This window comes from Rutidosis leptorrhynchoides, chromosome 5, assembly GCF_046630445.1.
Source record: "Rutidosis leptorrhynchoides isolate AG116_Rl617_1_P2 chromosome 5, CSIRO_AGI_Rlap_v1, whole genome shotgun sequence".
Classification (NCBI taxonomy): Eukaryota; Viridiplantae; Streptophyta; class Magnoliopsida; order Asterales; family Asteraceae; genus Rutidosis; species Rutidosis leptorrhynchoides.
The window spans coordinates 42,914,460-42,932,237 of NC_092337.1; the positions used below are offsets into that span (position 1 = coordinate 42,914,460).

At 33.4% G+C, this 17,778-nt stretch overlaps 3 protein-coding genes across 3 annotated transcripts; 2 read left to right on the forward strand and 1 right to left on the reverse strand.

Moving 5' to 3' along the window:
* Nucleotides 1-4,946: 4,946 nt before the first annotated feature.
* On the forward strand, nucleotides 4,947-6,071 carry LOC139848560 (uncharacterized). Its single transcript, XM_071838286.1, has 3 exons — nucleotides 4,947-5,498; nucleotides 5,603-5,901; nucleotides 6,029-6,071. The coding sequence occupies exons 1-3, from the start codon at nucleotides 4,947-4,949 to the stop codon at nucleotides 6,069-6,071; spliced, it is 894 nt and encodes a 297-aa protein (XP_071694387.1).
* A 1,106-nt stretch (nucleotides 6,072-7,177) lies between these two features.
* On the reverse strand, nucleotides 7,178-15,382 carry LOC139846820 (uncharacterized). Its single transcript, XM_071836354.1, has 14 exons — nucleotides 15,194-15,382; nucleotides 14,986-15,014; nucleotides 14,617-14,719; nucleotides 14,335-14,503; nucleotides 14,050-14,229; nucleotides 13,679-13,839; nucleotides 11,998-12,274; nucleotides 11,651-11,865; nucleotides 11,453-11,551; nucleotides 10,725-11,233; nucleotides 9,502-10,277; nucleotides 8,915-9,113; nucleotides 8,137-8,315; nucleotides 7,178-7,584 (listed from the first exon to the last, which is right to left on the reverse strand). Exons 1-13 carry the CDS (start codon nucleotides 15,375-15,377, stop codon nucleotides 8,172-8,174), a joined length of 3,045 nt encoding a protein of 1,014 aa, XP_071692455.1. The 5' UTR covers nucleotides 15,378-15,382; the 3' UTR covers nucleotides 7,178-7,584; nucleotides 8,137-8,171.
* A 220-nt stretch (nucleotides 15,383-15,602) lies between these two features.
* LOC139849229 (uncharacterized) lies at nucleotides 15,603-17,370 on the forward strand. The gene is made up of 2 exons (XM_071838891.1): nucleotides 15,603-16,452; nucleotides 16,633-17,370. The coding sequence occupies exons 1-2, from the start codon at nucleotides 15,638-15,640 to the stop codon at nucleotides 17,258-17,260; spliced, it is 1,443 nt and encodes a 480-aa protein (XP_071694992.1). The 5' UTR covers nucleotides 15,603-15,637; the 3' UTR covers nucleotides 17,261-17,370.
* The last annotated feature ends 408 nt before the right edge of the window (nucleotides 17,371-17,778 follow it).

Consider the following 17,778-nt stretch of genomic DNA (forward strand, 5'->3'; position numbering starts at 1 on the left):
GTCTGAAAAGTTTCACAATCCAATTCTTCGTATCGATCACGAATTTGAGAGTCAAAGTTATTTTTCTAAAAAGTCAAAGGTGGTGTTCTTGGTAAAATTTGGATTAATTTTTATGTTTACGGTTCAATTGAGGATTCTAATAGCTTCTTTGAATGTTATGCAACAAATTTCATGTTATAAATATTGTCCAAAACAACCTCAAAATCGAAAATCAAATTTTTTTTTATTATATATGCGACGAACAGCAGCTCCTGCTGTGTTTATTTTTTTAATTTTTTTTTGGCGTTTAATAATTTATAGTGGTTAGGAAATCGATTCTGTTTGTTAATCCTAAAACCCATGTCAATGTTTTGATTATTACGATTGATTTGGGTCGATTGGTTAGTGAGAAGAAGAAGATGAAACAAATAATACGAGTATAATTTAATCAATAATCAATATAAATCAGAAAAATAAGAATGGTGCAATGGTTAGGAGTGTTGACGAGTTAGCGAGGGGTCACGGGTTCGAGTCCCGTTCATGGCATATCTTTTTTTGGAAAGCTTTGAGGTAGTTTTTCTTAGCATTATTATTATTATTATTATTATTATTATTATTATTATTATTATTATTATTATTATTATTATTATTATTATTATTATTATTATTATTACTATTAATATTGTTATTAATTATTTTCGTTATTATCACTAAGTATTAAAATCATTATTATTATTATTGTTACTAGTAATTATTAGTTACCATTTATTATTATCATCTTTATAATTACAATTATGATTATTATTATTATTTTTGTTACTAAAAAGATTATCATTACTAATATTATCATTATTAGTATTATTATTATTGTATTACTAGTATTATTACCAGTAAAAGTATTAGTTACCACTTTAGAATTATTAATATTATTATTTTGGAAACAAACAACTTATTATTATAAATATTAGTATTAGTATCACTTCCTAAATATTAAGATTTATTTTTATCATAAATACTATTATCACTATTATTATTAATATGATTATTAATGTTATTATTACTAAAAATTATTATCATTATTATTATCATTTTTACAAAAGTTATCATTTTTGCTAAAACTATCATCTTTACTTTATAATTATTAGTAAAACTATCATTTGTATTAAAATTACTATTATTACCATTATTACCATTATTATTATACTTATTAGTAAATCATTATTATCGAAACTATTATTTTTACAAATAAATATATTGTACATTGAATACACCTATTTCATATACTACAATTATATTTTCATATAACAAACATATTAATATTCTTATATAAATATTCATATATAACAATTAGGTATTTTTAATATAATACCAATCAAACATATATATATAACTACAGAAATATATAACAATCGAAATAACATATATAAACTTATTCGATTACGAGTATATGTGTTAATATATATACTTGATATAGGTTCGTGAATCCGAGAACAACTCTGCACTTGTTCAGTGCCATCATACACATATTTACTACGAAATACGAAATACAGTATAGTGAGTTTTCATAGCTCCCTTTTTATCTATATTTTTGGGCTGAGAATACATGCGCAACTTTTATAACAGTTTTACGTTTAGACACAAGTACTCAAACTTTTATGCTATATACATGTTTTGTCATGCTAAATCCCTACCGTAATATCGTTAATTGCTGAGGTATAAGATGCAAACTTAGTTATTGTGACTACTGAGAGTGACGTCTCTAGTCAGTTGACCGTTGGTCTTTGACTACATAATAATGATTCAACGACACGAATAACAAGTGTCACGGGGTAACTTTTGTTTAGTCGCGATATTACAAACTCAGCATTACTTATAGATTGGTATTTCTATATCAATCAACACTTTATATTGATATTTCTATATCAACTTTATTTAATCTTGTGGTCTAACACTATTATTGAAATCATATTTATGATAAATCTATGAACTCACCAACCTTTTGGTTGACACTCTTTAGCATGTTTATTCTCAGGTTCTACATAATGCTTCCGCTGTGTATTTGCTAATTGAAAGCAACATTTCAACGAGTCATTCATGGATAATTTGAAGGACTTACATTTGCTAATTTGATGATGATTGCTTGCTATGCTTGGAGTCTTCATTACATATCATATCAATTAAAGATATTTAATGTGTTGTTTATTAAATACAATGTAATCTATTTATCTTCCGCTGCAAAACTCAAATAAAACGTCTCATATAGAGTCGTTCTCATTTATACAATTATGATTTGATATAATTAGTCACAAATACCCCAGGCCCTATTTCTTCCTCCATTGCTTTTTTCCATTTTTCGCAATGGAGGAAGAAATAGAAGCACTTGAGAAGAATGATACATGGAAAAAATGTGTTATTCCTCAAGAAAAGAAACCTGTAGGATCTCGATGGGTATTTACGATAAAACGCAAACCAGATGGAACCGTTGAAAGATATAAAGCTCGTCTTGTTGCCAAGGGATATACTCAAATATATGGAATAGATTATTCCGAGACTTTCTCACCAGTTGTGAAGATTGATACCATCAGGGTTCTTTTCTCTGTTGCTGCAAATGAAGAATGACCTCTTCACCAATTTGATGTGAAGAATGCCTTTCTACATGGTGAATTAAAAGAAGAAGTCTATATGGAAGCTCCCCGAGGATTCTCCGGAAACTTTAAAAATGGGGAAGCTTGTCGACTTAAGAAATCTTTATATGGGTTAAAACAATCCCCACGGGCTTGGTTTGGGAGATTTACTTTATTCATGAGAAAATATGATTTCAAACAAAGTAACTCGGATCATACTCTCTTTTTTAAACGAAAAGAAAATTTAATTACATGATTAATCATTTTTGTTGATGATATGATAATAACAGGAAATGATAAAGAGGAAATTTCTAACTTAAAACTGAACTTATTTAAAGAATCTGAAATGAAAAACTTGGCAGGCTTAAATATTTTTTTGGGATTGAAGTATTACGATTCCAAAAGGGAATACTTATCTGTCAAACGAAGTATGTTCTTGATTTTCTTGCATAAACAGGAATGATTGACTGTAAATCAGCTGATACTCCAATGATTCCAAACCAAAAGCTATATATGGAAGACGAAGCTGATCTTGCTGACAAAGGGCAATACCAAAGGATGGTGGAAAAACTCATATATCTTGCTCACACTCGATCAAATATAGCACATGCAGTTGGAGTTGTGAGTCAATTCATGCATCAACCACAGGTTCACCATATGGAAGCTATAATGAGAATCATCAGATATTTGAAGAAAACAGCAGATCATGGAGTTATTTTTAAGAGCATGGACACTTAAAAACTCAAATATATACAGATGCTAGCTGGGTTGGAGAAAAAGGGGATAGAAAATCTACATCCAGATTCTTCACTATTGTTGGGGGTAACTTAGTTGCATGGAGAAGTAAGAAACAAAAAGTTGTCTCACTTTCAAGTGCCGAATCAGAGTTTAGACGAATACCCAAAGGAGTAGTCGAGGCCTTATGGATCAAAAAGTTACTAACAGAGATTGGTTTTCCACCACAAGAAGCTATTCAAATCCTGTGCGACAACGAAGCAGCCATTGCTATCTCAGAAAATCCGGTTCAACACGACAGAACAAAATATGTTGAAATTGACAGACACTTTATCAGAGAAAAGTTAGATGGCGAAATTATTTCTCTTCCATCAATCAGATCAGAAGATCAGCTAACTGACATCCTTACCAAATCACTCAACGGAAGACTCTTCAGTGAAGTTCTTGTCAAGTTGAATATTGGAAACACAACTATTCAACTTGAGGGGGAGTGTTAGAATCAAGCTACACAAAGCAGTCAATGAAAGTCAAATTACCATATTTGGTAATTTGACTTTAGGATCAGAAGTTGTTGACTTCATTATTTCCCGATATAGAGATCACAAGACTGCATTGGTCACTTGTTCAACGGATACAAACCTGCACAAAGAAACAACTTTTTTCCATTGTTGTAAAAAGGGGTTCCAAACTAAATTGGATCCATACCCAAAATAGAATTAGCTGTTAGAAACTCTAGTTATATAAACAACTTGTAAATGTAAAAAAACATAATTCAGATTACAAAAAATATAAGTTCATTTACATAAAACGATCATCATAATCTCTTAATTCTTGCAATTTATCAGATCCGAATGAATTTGATACGGTTCATTGTGTGCCATATGAGGTGGTGCATGATAAGGTTGTTTGTGATAGTGTGGGGACTAGCGCGAAAGGTATCATTGTTAATGTGTTGAATAATCATGGTGTGGGTTCTTGTTTGAAAAGTGAAATTGTTACTATCTTGGATTCTAGAGTGAGTTTGAATAAAGGTTTTATAAACAACAAAAAAGATAAGCAAAAGAATAAGGAGGTAGATCATAATTTAGTGGGTTAGGATGAAGATGAGGAACCTGTGTCGAATAACGGGCCCGGTTTTTTAAAGGTTTAGTTAATTGAGGTATTATCCTCCTTTTACGACAATTTTGGTAGGTGATGGTTCGTCTAATGTTTTAACTTACAAGTTCAAAAAACGTTCGAGAAAGGTGGTTCGAATCGACACGATAAATGGTAAAGTTGATCTTTCTAGACCTAAAGGACGTTAGTTTCCCTCGTTATATTGTATGTTTCCTTTTATTTCATTGTGTATTTCTTTATCGGGTGGTGGTCAGTTTTTTCGTTTTGTTGTCTTGTTAGGTGTTAGATCTTGGTTTTTGGGTCGTTTGTGAGTTTGGTTAATTTTGTTCCTCTTTTGTCCAGTTGCGATTTAGTCGTTGTTTTCCTCAGTATAGTTTGGCTCGAGCATAAATAGCGTTCACTCCTATTCAAGGCCCCGTGTGGAATAATGAACACTCTTGAATCATTAAGGCTAACATTCTTTTGGAATACTTTGGATAAAAAGAACGTGTCATGATTAAATGGAAAAAAACCATTGCGCATAAGGATTGTGGCGGGTTGGCGACAGGTAGCTTAAAAGCGAAAAATGTTAGATTGTTAAGTAAATGGTGGTGGCGCGTCAAACAAGAACCCGATGCACTTTGGCACAAAATAATTGTATTCATTTACGGTGATAATGGCAGCCTGTCCCAAGCTGGATATAGCTCCATTCATGCTTCCATGTGGAAAGGGATTGTAAAAGCTGATCTGGATTGTGAAAAAGCACGTGTCCCTTTTATCAAATCTATCAAACGCAAATTAGGAAGAGGTGATTCAATATCCTTTTGGTATGATCATTGGGGGCTATCTCGATCTGGTATTTTCACAGTCACATCTCTATCCTCTTTATTAGACAAAAGATTGTTAGGTGCTGATTTGGAGTTGAATTGTGTTAAATGGGTGCCATGTATTCCCAAAAAAGTGAACATTTTTGCTTGGAGGATGAATAATAACGGCTTACCAGCACGTGTAAATATGGAGAGACGAGGAATGCAATTGGAGTCAAAGCTATGCCTGTTTTGTCATGTTGCGGACGAAGCACTAGATCACTTATTCACATCGTGTAGGTACTCTATACCGATATGGCGAATGTTCTTTGATTTTTTTTTTTTTTTTTTTAACGGTGAAAGTTCTTTGATTGGTGGGGGTTAACTGACTCATTACCTATTGGAGTTTCGAATGCTGTTTCTTCGGCTAATTTCCAAGTGGGATCAAAACTACTTAACAAAGTTTGTTTGGCAGCGAAATATGTGCTTCTTTGGGCTATTTGGCATTGGAGGAATAAGTTAATTAATGGATTGCCGGAGCAGAGAAATTTAATTCTAAAGGAGGACATTTTGGCTCGGGTGAAATCGTTATCTCATCTCTGGATCTTCAGTAGGCTGCCCAAAATCGGAATTAAAATGGAGGATTGGATTAATAACCCAAGGTGTTAACTGAAACTGGAGAAGATTGAGAGGATCAAGTTGCTAGCAATATTAGTTTGGAGTTCTTAATTTGATGTAAAATTTGGAGTTGTAATCGTTTTTTTTTTTTTTTTTTTTTTTTTTGAACAGCCAAAAAGAGAATAGTATAAAAACACTTTATTTGGAGTTGTAATCGTTTTATTTTGTCTTTGATTCGCCTCTTGCGGATCTTGTGGTGTATTTGTCTTCGGGTTTAATAAGATTCTAGCTTTAAAAAAAAAAATATATATATATATATATATATATATATATATATATATATATATATATATATATATATATATATATATATATATATATATATATATATATATATATAAATATAAAAAATCAATATTAAAGTGTATATTAAATTTGAATTTCCGTGATTTACTATGCAAAATTTTTGATTACTTTTGCAGGTGTTCTTATAGTCACCATTTTCCTTTATGGTATTTTTTTCTCTTTTCAACTAATGGATTGATGATTCCATGATTTTTTATTTATTTAGCTGTTGTAAGAGTTGTTCCTATATATGTGTGGGTGCTACATGTTTAGACAGTTTAGTCGAAGAAGATGTCTTCCTTGGATTATATAAAAAATACGAAAAAGTTAGGGGTTGTGGTATTTTTTTTTTTTTTTGAACAACAGTTTGGTGATGTTGTGGAAGACACCCTTGAGTGGAATTCAAGAATTAAGGAGCAACCTTGAGTGCAATGCTACATTCCACAAGAGTTGAACTCTTGATCTCTCGCTAAGAGAGGCGGACCACTACCACATGAGCTACAACACAAGGTTCTAAGAGAAAGGGATATACTCCTTTATTTTTGTAATCACCGAAATTGTACTGCGAACCTTCTTGTTCCAGGCGTACGACCTAGATACGTAGCGAGCGTATTTTCACTCTAATTTATAAGTTAAGCGGTAGTCTTTGACTAGTTTACATGACGGTTTCCTTCTTTTTAGCTTAGAGGTTGGTTGACTAGCTATTTTATCAATGACTTTCTTCCGAGGCTTCTCCGCTAACAACCACCCAAGTGGTAGGATAAGAAGAGCTTCACTTCCTAGTCCTACATCCGAGTTACTAGCTTTCTACACCGACGGCTGTAGGCCTCCCTCAGGTCGGCTTTAGTCGAGCACCCACCTCGCTCGATGGTATGACCTCCCCGACTAATAGAAGACATTGAAGAAGATGGCAAAATGAGGGACGATGCGATGAAAGTAATCTTGGCAAACTTTCCCTTTTTACCCAGAATAAAATTAAAAAAAAAGTTCAATTACACATTTCTTTGTAGTACATGAAATGCATAACCAAGGACTTCTGGCCTAGTATCAAGGAAACTCATCAATCTTAAAGTTGTGAGTTCGAGTCCCGTTGTGGACAAAAAAAGGTGTGTTTGTTGTTCAAAAAAACGTGGACTTATGCATATACTGTACATGTCTAATAAAGCCAAATATATTTACACACGATAATCTAATTTATCCAAAAATATAATTTTCGTAAAGCTAAACTACAAACCGGAATAAACTTTAAGGAGACAGTTGGAAATTTCCCCTTCAGACGAGGAGATACACGTAGTAGGTTTGAGCCTTTCATTCATCTCCCATGGCCTATCATCAACAAGCAACTTCATATGTACAAACAATGCTTGCAACAAATTTCTTACCTGAAACAAAATTTAGAAAAACAAAACCATTACGAAAACAAGTGTCGTTACGCTTATTAGATAAAAACAAGTGTTCAAAAACGGTTCTACTGTAGAACTTCTACGTAACCATTTAACGAGCAGTCTTGTTGCTACCCAAAAGTCTCATTACAAGGAAAAATAAAATAAAATATCTTATTGTAGTAGAAGTGACGATTTCGATCACTAACTCGTGAAGGGGTCAACTCGTATTATTATGAATCTCAAAATGGTCAAATGGGTCAAACAAGCCAAATTGAAGATTTAGCTAAAAACTAACAGCTTAAACATGTTAAAAGCTACCTGGACTGACTTAAAAAAGGAACAGCTCCGAAATTTTGTTATGTTTCTACTCTACGTTTAAGAGAGATGAAGGGTATTTTAAGTAAAATATATTGTTTTGACACCAGTGAACTAACATAAAGTTGAGAACAAAAACAACTTGCCTAATGCAGTTAAGTGGAGTATTTACTATAGTACATATTCGAAAATGCTACCAAACAATCATATATGACTGAAAATAAAGAACTATACCATGTATTATGCAATTGATTCCTTATTTTCAGACATTAGAGCGAGATGTTGATTTTCCCATTCAACAGATTTGATGGAAGACTTATGCCTCTTGTCTGAATTACACTATCGGACGTCTCCAAAGCTCTCGATGTTTGGAGGGCCATTTCGGAATGCAGTTGAAGACACACCATTGCCATCTGACAAAAGTATTACCAATCAGCATTATTATACACGTATGTACATATACATATACATATACATATACATATACATATACATATACATATACATATACATATACAAAAACATATACATATACATATACACATAAAATGGAATTGAAACAGACATTGAAAAAGATATATTTTCTGTTGAATTAGATCAAAAGAACTGGTAATTAAACGTTTGACTATACACAGACTAACAGCAAGTATCTGACATAACATCAGACCAAGATAACAAGCACAAGCACAGTTGTTTCATCATTTAATATTACTCCTAAAACATTTTATTTAATCTAAAACATTTTATTTAATCTCCTAAAACATTTTATTTATTACAAAAATAAATAAGTAAAATAACTAGGTTATTATTTTGTTTATAAATATATACTATTACTCTTTTGGGTAACAAGTCCTATGAGTCAACCCAACCCCTCCTTAGTCATGAAATAGATGTAAAATATGATCAAGTCTGCTTCAGAGCATACACATTTAGTGCTTGTTGCAGAAAATTTGGTACAAAAAAACTTGCCGTCTTTTCAGAATAATTAATTATTTCTATTTAATTCACTTACCGTGTAGCATTCTTTATCGGTGTCTGATTCAGCTACAGAAAGAGCCCATGTGCGGACCCACTCGAGTCCTCTAGATATTTCACTACTTCCTTCAACGAGTGCAGATGCTACATATGTAGGATTCAGAGCCACCAATATGCATGATGCAGCAAAAAGAACCGACTTACGAACATATGCTTCTGCATGATGACTTATTTCCCTGCAATTAAGACAATTTCGTAAAAAATGTAACTTTTACAAAAAAATAACTCTGTAAAAGGCGGAAAAATGGACTGTGTCGAGACTAATTTTAGTATAAGTCAAAATGGGTCGGGTTGTGGTGACCCAGAGCATATTTTCTCCTAAAAGATATGATTTTTCTGAACAACTGATCAATCAAAGATATTACTGCAATTTAACCTAATATATAAATTAAAAAAATTTAAGAGGAATGTTTCATGCATTAAAATACATTTTGGTCAACTACAACCTGTTTGACATATATATAAAGCTAGACTTTTTTATTGTGGCTATTTAACCCTATATTGTAACCCAAAATTTACAGGTCTATGTAAAGGCTTTGTATTTAATGTATTCATTTGTAATACCTGGAACTCAACATATCGAGCAACGGGATAGCCAAAGCGGAAGCTTCCGGATGCATTGCAGAACATTTCATACAAATACCAAGCATGTGAATAAGTTTTCCAAGAACAATAAAATCCCTACCAAGAAAGTCAACCCCATGACTTTTTTTGTCAAATCCCTGCATAGCCGGAAGCATAAACACAGCAGCAAACGGAGGGAACTTATTGTGGGACCATTCCACGTCATCATCTCGTACAACATTCATCGATTTATTACTCCACCTCCTTGACTTTCCTCTTTTGACTTTACCCGGTTTACTAGGAAGGTCTCTTTCGTAAGAATAAGTCAAAGTCAACGGAGACGACTCGGTTCCCGATATCTCTTTCCAGGTAGTTGCACCCGCGGGCCCCACGCTACTCGGTAAAAACCATGGTTGGGTTTCGGCAGTGGTCCATATTTGGGGTCTTAACGGGTGCTTTTGTTTTTTGGTTTTCGCGTGAGCTAGCTCGAGTGCCGCATCGGTCATGACGTCGAGAATTAATATACGTTGGCTCGTGTCTACGTTCGGTGAATATAGTAGTTTGTTTATTGGATCGAGACTTATTAATGGACAATTTACAATTAGAGCAATTAGGGCTTTTTGTCGTTTTTCTTCTGCTGATTCTTCTTCACCTTCTATAGTTGTATCGGAACAACGAACCTGGACAAGCGCTCTGACTAGATCACTTGCTATAAATGGAAGTTCATCGGGAGCTGCTCGTATAAGCTTTTCAGCAACATCAAGAGCTCTTTCAACCTACAAAGATACGTTACAAGAAAAAAAATATGAAAAACAATTTACCTCATAATGGATTCATAAATATTTTCTGGTTATTCAGCCCGTACTAAAGATTTAGGTGTGGTTTGTTATTTTCTGCAAATCTTCTTGTGTCACGTTTTTTACTGCAGACCGTTTGTTTTTCTGAAGAAAATATTGTCTTATTCTGTCTGCAAACTTGAAAACTTTGAAATATGCTTCTTAGTGCTGCAGACACATTTTGCAGACATAAAAACAAATAGCTTTCACTATTCAGCATACAGACCTTTAGGCCACATCTTCTCTACACACACGGTCCGCATATCTTCAGACAAAAACATCTTAAAAAACATAAAATACCTTACCCAAGTTGACCCATAACCCGACCCACTAATCATGTTACTCTAGTTTGAACAAGAAAGTACTAAAAAAAAGTCAACGACTTACTCCATCAGCATCATCCGACTTCCTTAACGCTCCAACAACATCAATTAACTGCGAAAAGTTCTTTTTCAGGTCGCTATCATCATCAGACAAATCATACGGTTGTAAAGAGGATTCACTTGAGGTTTCAGAAACCTCGTTGTCATCATCATCATCATCATCTGCATCAGAGATGACATCATCATTCAGAGTGGCAGGATCAATAACTTCATCTGGATCAACCAACGTTAATTCCATCGATTTTTTACGCTTATTAACATTCTTTGCATCTTCATAGTCCATTTCAGGTAATGTGGTACGACCCGTATCTTGGTTTGTATCTGTTTTTTTACCATCTGATATCTTCAATCCTGCCATGTCAGCATTTGTTGATGTGAACTCCCAGTCGATGGTTTCTTCTCTGCAACTATCATCGAGATATAGAGGATTGTTTGGGTCGATCACTTTTGAAAAGACTAGAGCAACAGTACTACCCATCTTACGAACCAAATGAGACGGGCTCTCCAGCCTACCTGGCATCATTATAAAAAAGGGTGCAAATTAAAAGTAATTAAAAATCCATTATTATCATTTACCCGTGGAGGTAGCAATTTGGGCAGATCATTCAAGTTGGGAAACAGTAACTGGTAATGTTGGTATGCGTCAGGTTGACCCACAAAACTTTGTCTAGAGATATTTTTTCATTTAAAAAAAATTAGTGCATATGATTATATAAGGAACGTGTGATATACATTGAACCCCTTGAAGAATCAATTGCATTGCATCCTTGGTAGCATCTAAATCTTCTTTTTTGAGTTTTTCTAACGACAGGCCAACTGCTGCAGTTATATCTAAACCTCTAATAAAAGAAATCAAAATAAAATAGTGGTGACACATGTAACAAAATAAGGCAGTCAAGTAAAAATAAAAAACTTATTAATAAAGGATACACGATTGTTGCTCTACTGGTGCTGACTGTACAAACTCTTTCTTGGACCATACTGCAAGAAGTCGCTTAGTGATGTCCAATGGATTGCATTGACTTTGACTTTTGACCTTGAGTACTGTATCAGGAGGGCACTGAAGAACCGAAAACTGAAGAATCCATCTCAGACAACATACGGGAAACACCTTCCAGAGTAAAAATCTTTCGGTAAACATGGACCTGTAAACAAATAACAATCACATAACAATGCAAAATTAACCAAATTATATATCCTAAAATAAATCTTTGAGAAGGATACAGCTGTGCGAGTTGGTTTAATTACAGAAAACATATTATGAATTTATATCATACCTAACGGATGCTTGGAGCTCATAAATACGATGGAACAACAACCAAAGAATCCAGTAACCTTCAACGTCATTGATATGTAAAGCTGCTAGCTTTTGCAAAAGCTGCTCGGATATTCGTTCAACAGCATGCGAATCTTTGATAGCCTCCATTATTTTTGACCAAAACTGCAAATCAAGTTTTGATTGTATAGCCTCGGTATCAATCGAATCACCACCTGGGTGTAAGATGACTCGAACTTCACTAACAATTCGTGGTATCATTTCACTTAACAGCACATCTGCATGCAATAAAAAACTTATGAATATGTATCAGTGCATATCTTAATATTTCTCGGCTAGCCCATATTCACATACCATTAAAGGGGCGTGCATAGCGATGCAATTTGTTGTAAGCATGGGAAATTAAGTGTTATGAAAATTTAACGTTTCAAAAGCACCAACTCTTTTTAGAACATTATTATGATATTTAGAATTTGGATTGTTTATAACTACTCGTATTAATTAATTATAATTATTAATATTAATCTCACGTCAGCAGAAGTATATAAGTACCACTAAGTTTTTCATAATTATAATGAGAATTAACAGTTTAAGATTAATGGTGGACGTATAATTGAAAAATCATTCATTCATTCGTAGTATTTTTATATTTTTTTGTTTTTACCGCCTTATATTACCTGTGACCTAAACTATTTGACATATTTACCCATTTTTCACTTTCTTTTTCTCGTTTCGCTTTCCACCATAAAAAAACCCTGGAATCGACGACAACATCGAGTCCAACTGGATCATCAATAAGCCAACTTTAAATTGGTTGCTCATCAACATGAAAACCAGAGGTATACTAATTAATAACACTATTACTTACGTAGCATATTACCAATAAATTTAAGTTGTTTATTAATTTTATATTTGTTATTTTGTAATAGTGTCTCGTGAAACAGCAGTTTGTTATATAGATCATTAAGTGACTTACAACAATCAGTTTAAGTCACATAATGATCCATGCAACAAAACCCTATCGGATGAGCTACTATTACAAAACAACAAAAATAAAATTAACAAACTGCTGAAATATTATTGATACTATACTACGTAATTAATAGTGTTATTAATTAGTATACCCATTGGTTTCATGTTAATGAGCAACTGCAAAGTTGACTTATTGATGGGCCAATCTAACACGCTACTGTCGCGGATTTTAGGGTTTTCTATGCTAGAAAGCGAAACGAGAGAAAGAAAGAGAAAAGGAGTAAATATGTCTAATAGATTAGGTCACATGTAATATAAGGCGATCAAAACAAAGGAAAATGAACAAATTATAAACCTAAAAATAAAATGACTTTTTAATAATACGCCCATTAATATTTAAATGTTAATATTATTAATAATTAATATTTAATATTTATAATAATAATAATAATTATAATTTATAATTATAATTTATTATTATGAGGAACTTATTGGTACTTCTTATATACTTCTACCGGTGGTGAGATTAATAACTATAATTAATAATTAATTAATTATTAGTTATAAAAATCCAACTCCTAAAAAAAATTAATTGTCATAGATTGAAAATGTTGTATGTAGTACTACAATTTAATTAAAATCCTACCTTTTCATTTATAAAAATGATGTAATCACTTTAAAATGTTCATGTTTGTGATATGATAACGTACCCGTAGACCCTCGCCTACATATACGAGCAAAGGCATCCCCGATGAATAAAATAGAACCATCCAAATCACTTTTACTGAAGTTAGTTGATGGATCTTTACACTTCTTGTCCCATTCTTCTGCACCCTGGATTAGTTGAACAGTTATCCGTTTGATGTATAAGCTGACAACATTCGATCAAGATATAACAAATCACAACATGTTTGTATAAAAAGTAAAATATGATCTAGATATAGTGAAGTTACAAGCGTGATTCCACACACGTTTTAACAACATAAGAGTGCATATATAGCAACTATAAATATCAATATAAATATATAAATAAATATATAAATATAAATACAAATAATAATAGAAATGTAAATAAGGATACTGTGATGAGAGTAAGTTGGAAGCTCCTGAACGAGCTTTGTCGGGAACCGAAGTTACAAGTTGTGCGACTTTAAAGATTGCAGATTTATGTTGCTCGAGACTTATGTCATCGGATTGGTGACAAAATTCTCTTGCCAACTCAAGTACCCCATCGTTTTCAAGCAAGCATAATGCAAGTAGTCTGTCACAAACATGAAAGTTTCTAAATTAAATTCCGAATAAAAAAGATGATGTCACCATGTATAAACTCACATAGCTTTTAGCCAATTACGAACACTAAAAATACCTCTCAGTATTTGAGCACACACTTATTTCAAGACGCCCATTAGAGTGATGTTGTAGGTAAGGAACTAAGGTTTGTACAACCTCAGAAACGTAACCCTTTAAAAAGAATACATCGTACAAATGTTTCTTTGCGGAGATAGGAAAACAAGTTAGCCAATTCAAAGCAACATCTGCATATCCAAAAAACCTAATATCAGCTATCCAAAAAATTTCAACCTCTATTGACAGATGTTATTCAGTTATTATTAGATAAAAATGAAAGCAAGTAAAATTTAGTAAGTACCAATTAGCAAAACTCTAGCCAATGTTGGAAATGCAGTACTTCGATAAAACACTTCCCTCCAGTTATCTCTTTTGTCTACCGTTGGAACTTCTGCTTCAATAATCTATACCAACAATGAAAACAATACTTTATTTTCAATTTTCAATTCAAATGATAAAAGAAATAGATAATAAGGCATGCTAATATAGTGTACATTTACATGTTACAGAACATAAATTTATCAAATTGCAGTACCTCTATTATGATATAATGCAGTTCAAATACAATGAATACAAGCTTAACGAAATAATTCGACTACCTTACGAAACCACAAACAATAAATAAAATATAAATACAAAATAGCAAGAACAAAAGGGAATAATAACAAACCTCATCTCTATATTGTTTATCAATGCTACCTGAAAATACACAATTAATAAATCAGTTGCTAGTTCTTCATCACTCATAAAATTAGCCCTATTTTATAACCTTGTCGATATCATAATCACAATCACAACATGTAAATAGTTATTAAATACCGAGTTAATTAGACTAAAATGATACAATTTATTAAAATTACAGTTTAGGTGAGAAAGACCTAAAAATGAGCGGGATTCGAGAGGGAAAATGCGAACGGCAAGAGAATGAAGAGCGCAGATGATTTGGTCAACGTTTTTGGATTCGTTGACCCTGAAGATTACTTTACCGACTGCTTCGAGTACTTTGTTGTTTGTATTTTGCTCAATTTCGTTCTTATTTTTTGTTTCTTCGCCGACGTCCATGGTTGCTCCGGTGATCGGTGGCTGTTTTGATTCATGACAGTTTATATTTATATATTTGTTGTTTGGGTTTAAAGTTTAGCGAATTGTCAAAAAAGGCCCCTAAAGTTTTAACCTTTTGTTGCAACGGTCATCAAAATTTAGTATATTACAAACGAGATATGGTGGCTGTGAATGATACAGTCAGACGTTCAGCTTCAAGCAGGATATAATTATATAAAGGAAAAAATAAAAAAAGATTTTTTTTTCTTGCAGCCAAAATCATGTTATTGAAATCAACCATTGCTCCCATGCTAACAAGCCTTCAACTTAAAACCAAACCTCATAAGTTCACCCCCATCAAAGTAGCTACTTTTTCTAGTGCATTATCACAAAGCCCACCAACTGTTCGACAAAATGCCTCACTGAACACTGCAACGATTGAAACCCCCTCATACAAACTCCCTCCATCTTCAGTTTACGTCCATCTCCCTTTTTGCCGAAAACGCTGCCATTACTGTGACTTCCCCATACTTGCATTGGGCATTTCATCGACCGAAACTGCAGACGATGACCCACGAATATCAAACTACATTCATCTCCTTATTCGTGAAATCGAAGCAACACAAACACATTTCAACCAACATCCGCCTCTCAAAACCGTATTTTTTGGTGGTGGTACACCTTCGCTGGTGCCACCAAGACTAGTTGCTAATGTTCTTGATACATTGAAATCGAAATTTGGAGTGTGCTTGGATGCGGAGATATCGATGGAAATGGACCCTGGAACGTTTGATGCTAACAAGTTGAACGAGTTAATGGGGTTGGGTGTGAATCGAGTTTCTTTAGGTGTTCAAGCGTTTCAAGAAGAGTTGTTGAAGACTTGTGGTAGAGCTCATGGTGTTGATGAGGTTCATGAGGCTATCGAAATAGTTAGTTCGAGTGGGGTTGGAAATTGGAGTCTGGATCTTATTTCATCTCTCCCACATCAAACACAAGAAATGTGGGAAGAAAGTTTGAGGCTTACTGTTGAAGCACAACCGAATCATGTTTCAGTTTATGACTTGCAAGTTGAAAAAGATACCAAATTTGGATCATTGTAAGTATTTTCAATTAATCTTTTTCCCTAAAGTCATTGTTGTCCTACATAAATTTGTAGCATATAATGATATACACTTGATTTTCAATTCCAAGATCTGAACTTTTATATAAAAAGTTCTTGTTTTATGATTTTTTGGATCACATGTTGATAATTGAACTATGTCTTGATGATTTACAGGTACATACCAGGTGAGTTTCCTCTGCCTTCTGATACCCAATCAGCAAAGTTCTACAGAATGGCTTCAAAAATGCTCGGTGAGGCTAATTACAACCATTATGAGGTCAGCAGCTATAGCAAAAATGGTTTTGAATGCAAGCATAATTACACATACTGGATAAACAAGCCTTTCTATGCATTTGGCTTAGGTTCTGCAAGTTATTTAAACGGAACAAGATTTTCAAGACCAAAGAAGCTAAAAGATTACACGAATTATGTGCAAAATTTGGAGGGCGGATTGGTGACTATGGGCCAAGAAGATGATGTTGATGAATGGGAAATGGCTATGGATATTGTGATGCTTTCTTTAAGAACTTCAAAAGGGTTGGAATTGAAAAGTTTTATTGAAGATTTTGGGAGCCCGGTTGCTGTTGAGTTGTGTAAAGTTTACGAGCCGTATATGAAAAGTGGGCATGTGCTGTTTTTAGATGAGCAAAGAAGAGAAATCAAAGAAGATGAGTTTAGTTCTCTGGTTTTAGATGATGAAAAAATGGAAAAGGAAATTGGATTTATTCGGTTAAGTGACCCGGATGGTTTCCTTTTGTCGAATGAACTGATTTCACTTGCTTTTGGTGTGATCGATCCATGAACAGTTATCAAAGATGAGATCTTTATGTAAGAACTTGTAGTTCTATGTTATAGTTGCATTTCTTTGTAGAAAAGTTTAAATCTTCCATGAATTATGGAATCATGCTTGACATTGACATATTGATGAAGTCATTTATATCTGTTATTTGTAAATGTGTGCTTAAAGAAAAATGAGTAAATTATGGCTAATAAAAATGGACGATTATTGCATCTAGTGTGAGTTTCCTTTGCTTCTTAACAAATACTCAAATGGCTGATGAGTAAATTAACCCATGAGAAACAAGCTAGAATTTTGGGGCCCACAAGTGGCCACTAAGTCAAAATTGTAGGGTCCACCATTGGACCCACAACAAACTTTGTAAAGCTCGTGGAATCCGAGTTTGTGTGCATTCTTGATGATGAATGATGAGCGTTCAATTAATCAAGATAAACAATGGCGAATTTTGGGTACTTTCTTTTTAGGTTTTGGATGTTGGTTTGGAGAATTATGTTATGAATGTAGCTTTGGTTGTTGACTGA

Bases quoted from the DNA above. Each gene is read 5' to 3' on its own strand.
- LOC139846820 (XM_071836354.1), bottom strand. From the start codon at position 15,377: ATGGACGTCGGCGAAGAAACAAAAAATAAGAACGAAATTGAGCAAAAT. The intron at 13,840-14,049 runs GTATCCTTATTT...GAATGTTGTCAG, and splicing joins TCCAACTTACTCTCATCACA to CTTATACATCAAACGGATAA. The intron at 8,316-8,914 runs GTAAGTGAATTA...TACTTTTGTCAG, and splicing joins CCGATAAAGAATGCTACACG to ATGGCAATGGTGTGTCTTCA.
- LOC139848560 (XM_071838286.1), top strand. From the start codon at position 4,947: ATGATTAAATGGAAAAAAACCATTGCGCATAAGGATTGTGGCGGGTTG. The intron at 5,499-5,602 runs GTTGCGGACGAA...TAACGGTGAAAG, and splicing joins AGCTATGCCTGTTTTGTCAT to TTCTTTGATTGGTGGGGGTT. The intron at 5,902-6,028 runs GTGTTAACTGAA...TTTTTTGAACAG, and splicing joins GATTGGATTAATAACCCAAG to CCAAAAAGAGAATAGTATAA.
- LOC139849229 (XM_071838891.1), top strand. From the start codon at position 15,638: ATGTTATTGAAATCAACCATTGCTCCCATGCTAACAAGCCTTCAACTT. The intron at 16,453-16,632 runs GTAAGTATTTTC...GATGATTTACAG, and splicing joins GATACCAAATTTGGATCATT to GTACATACCAGGTGAGTTTC.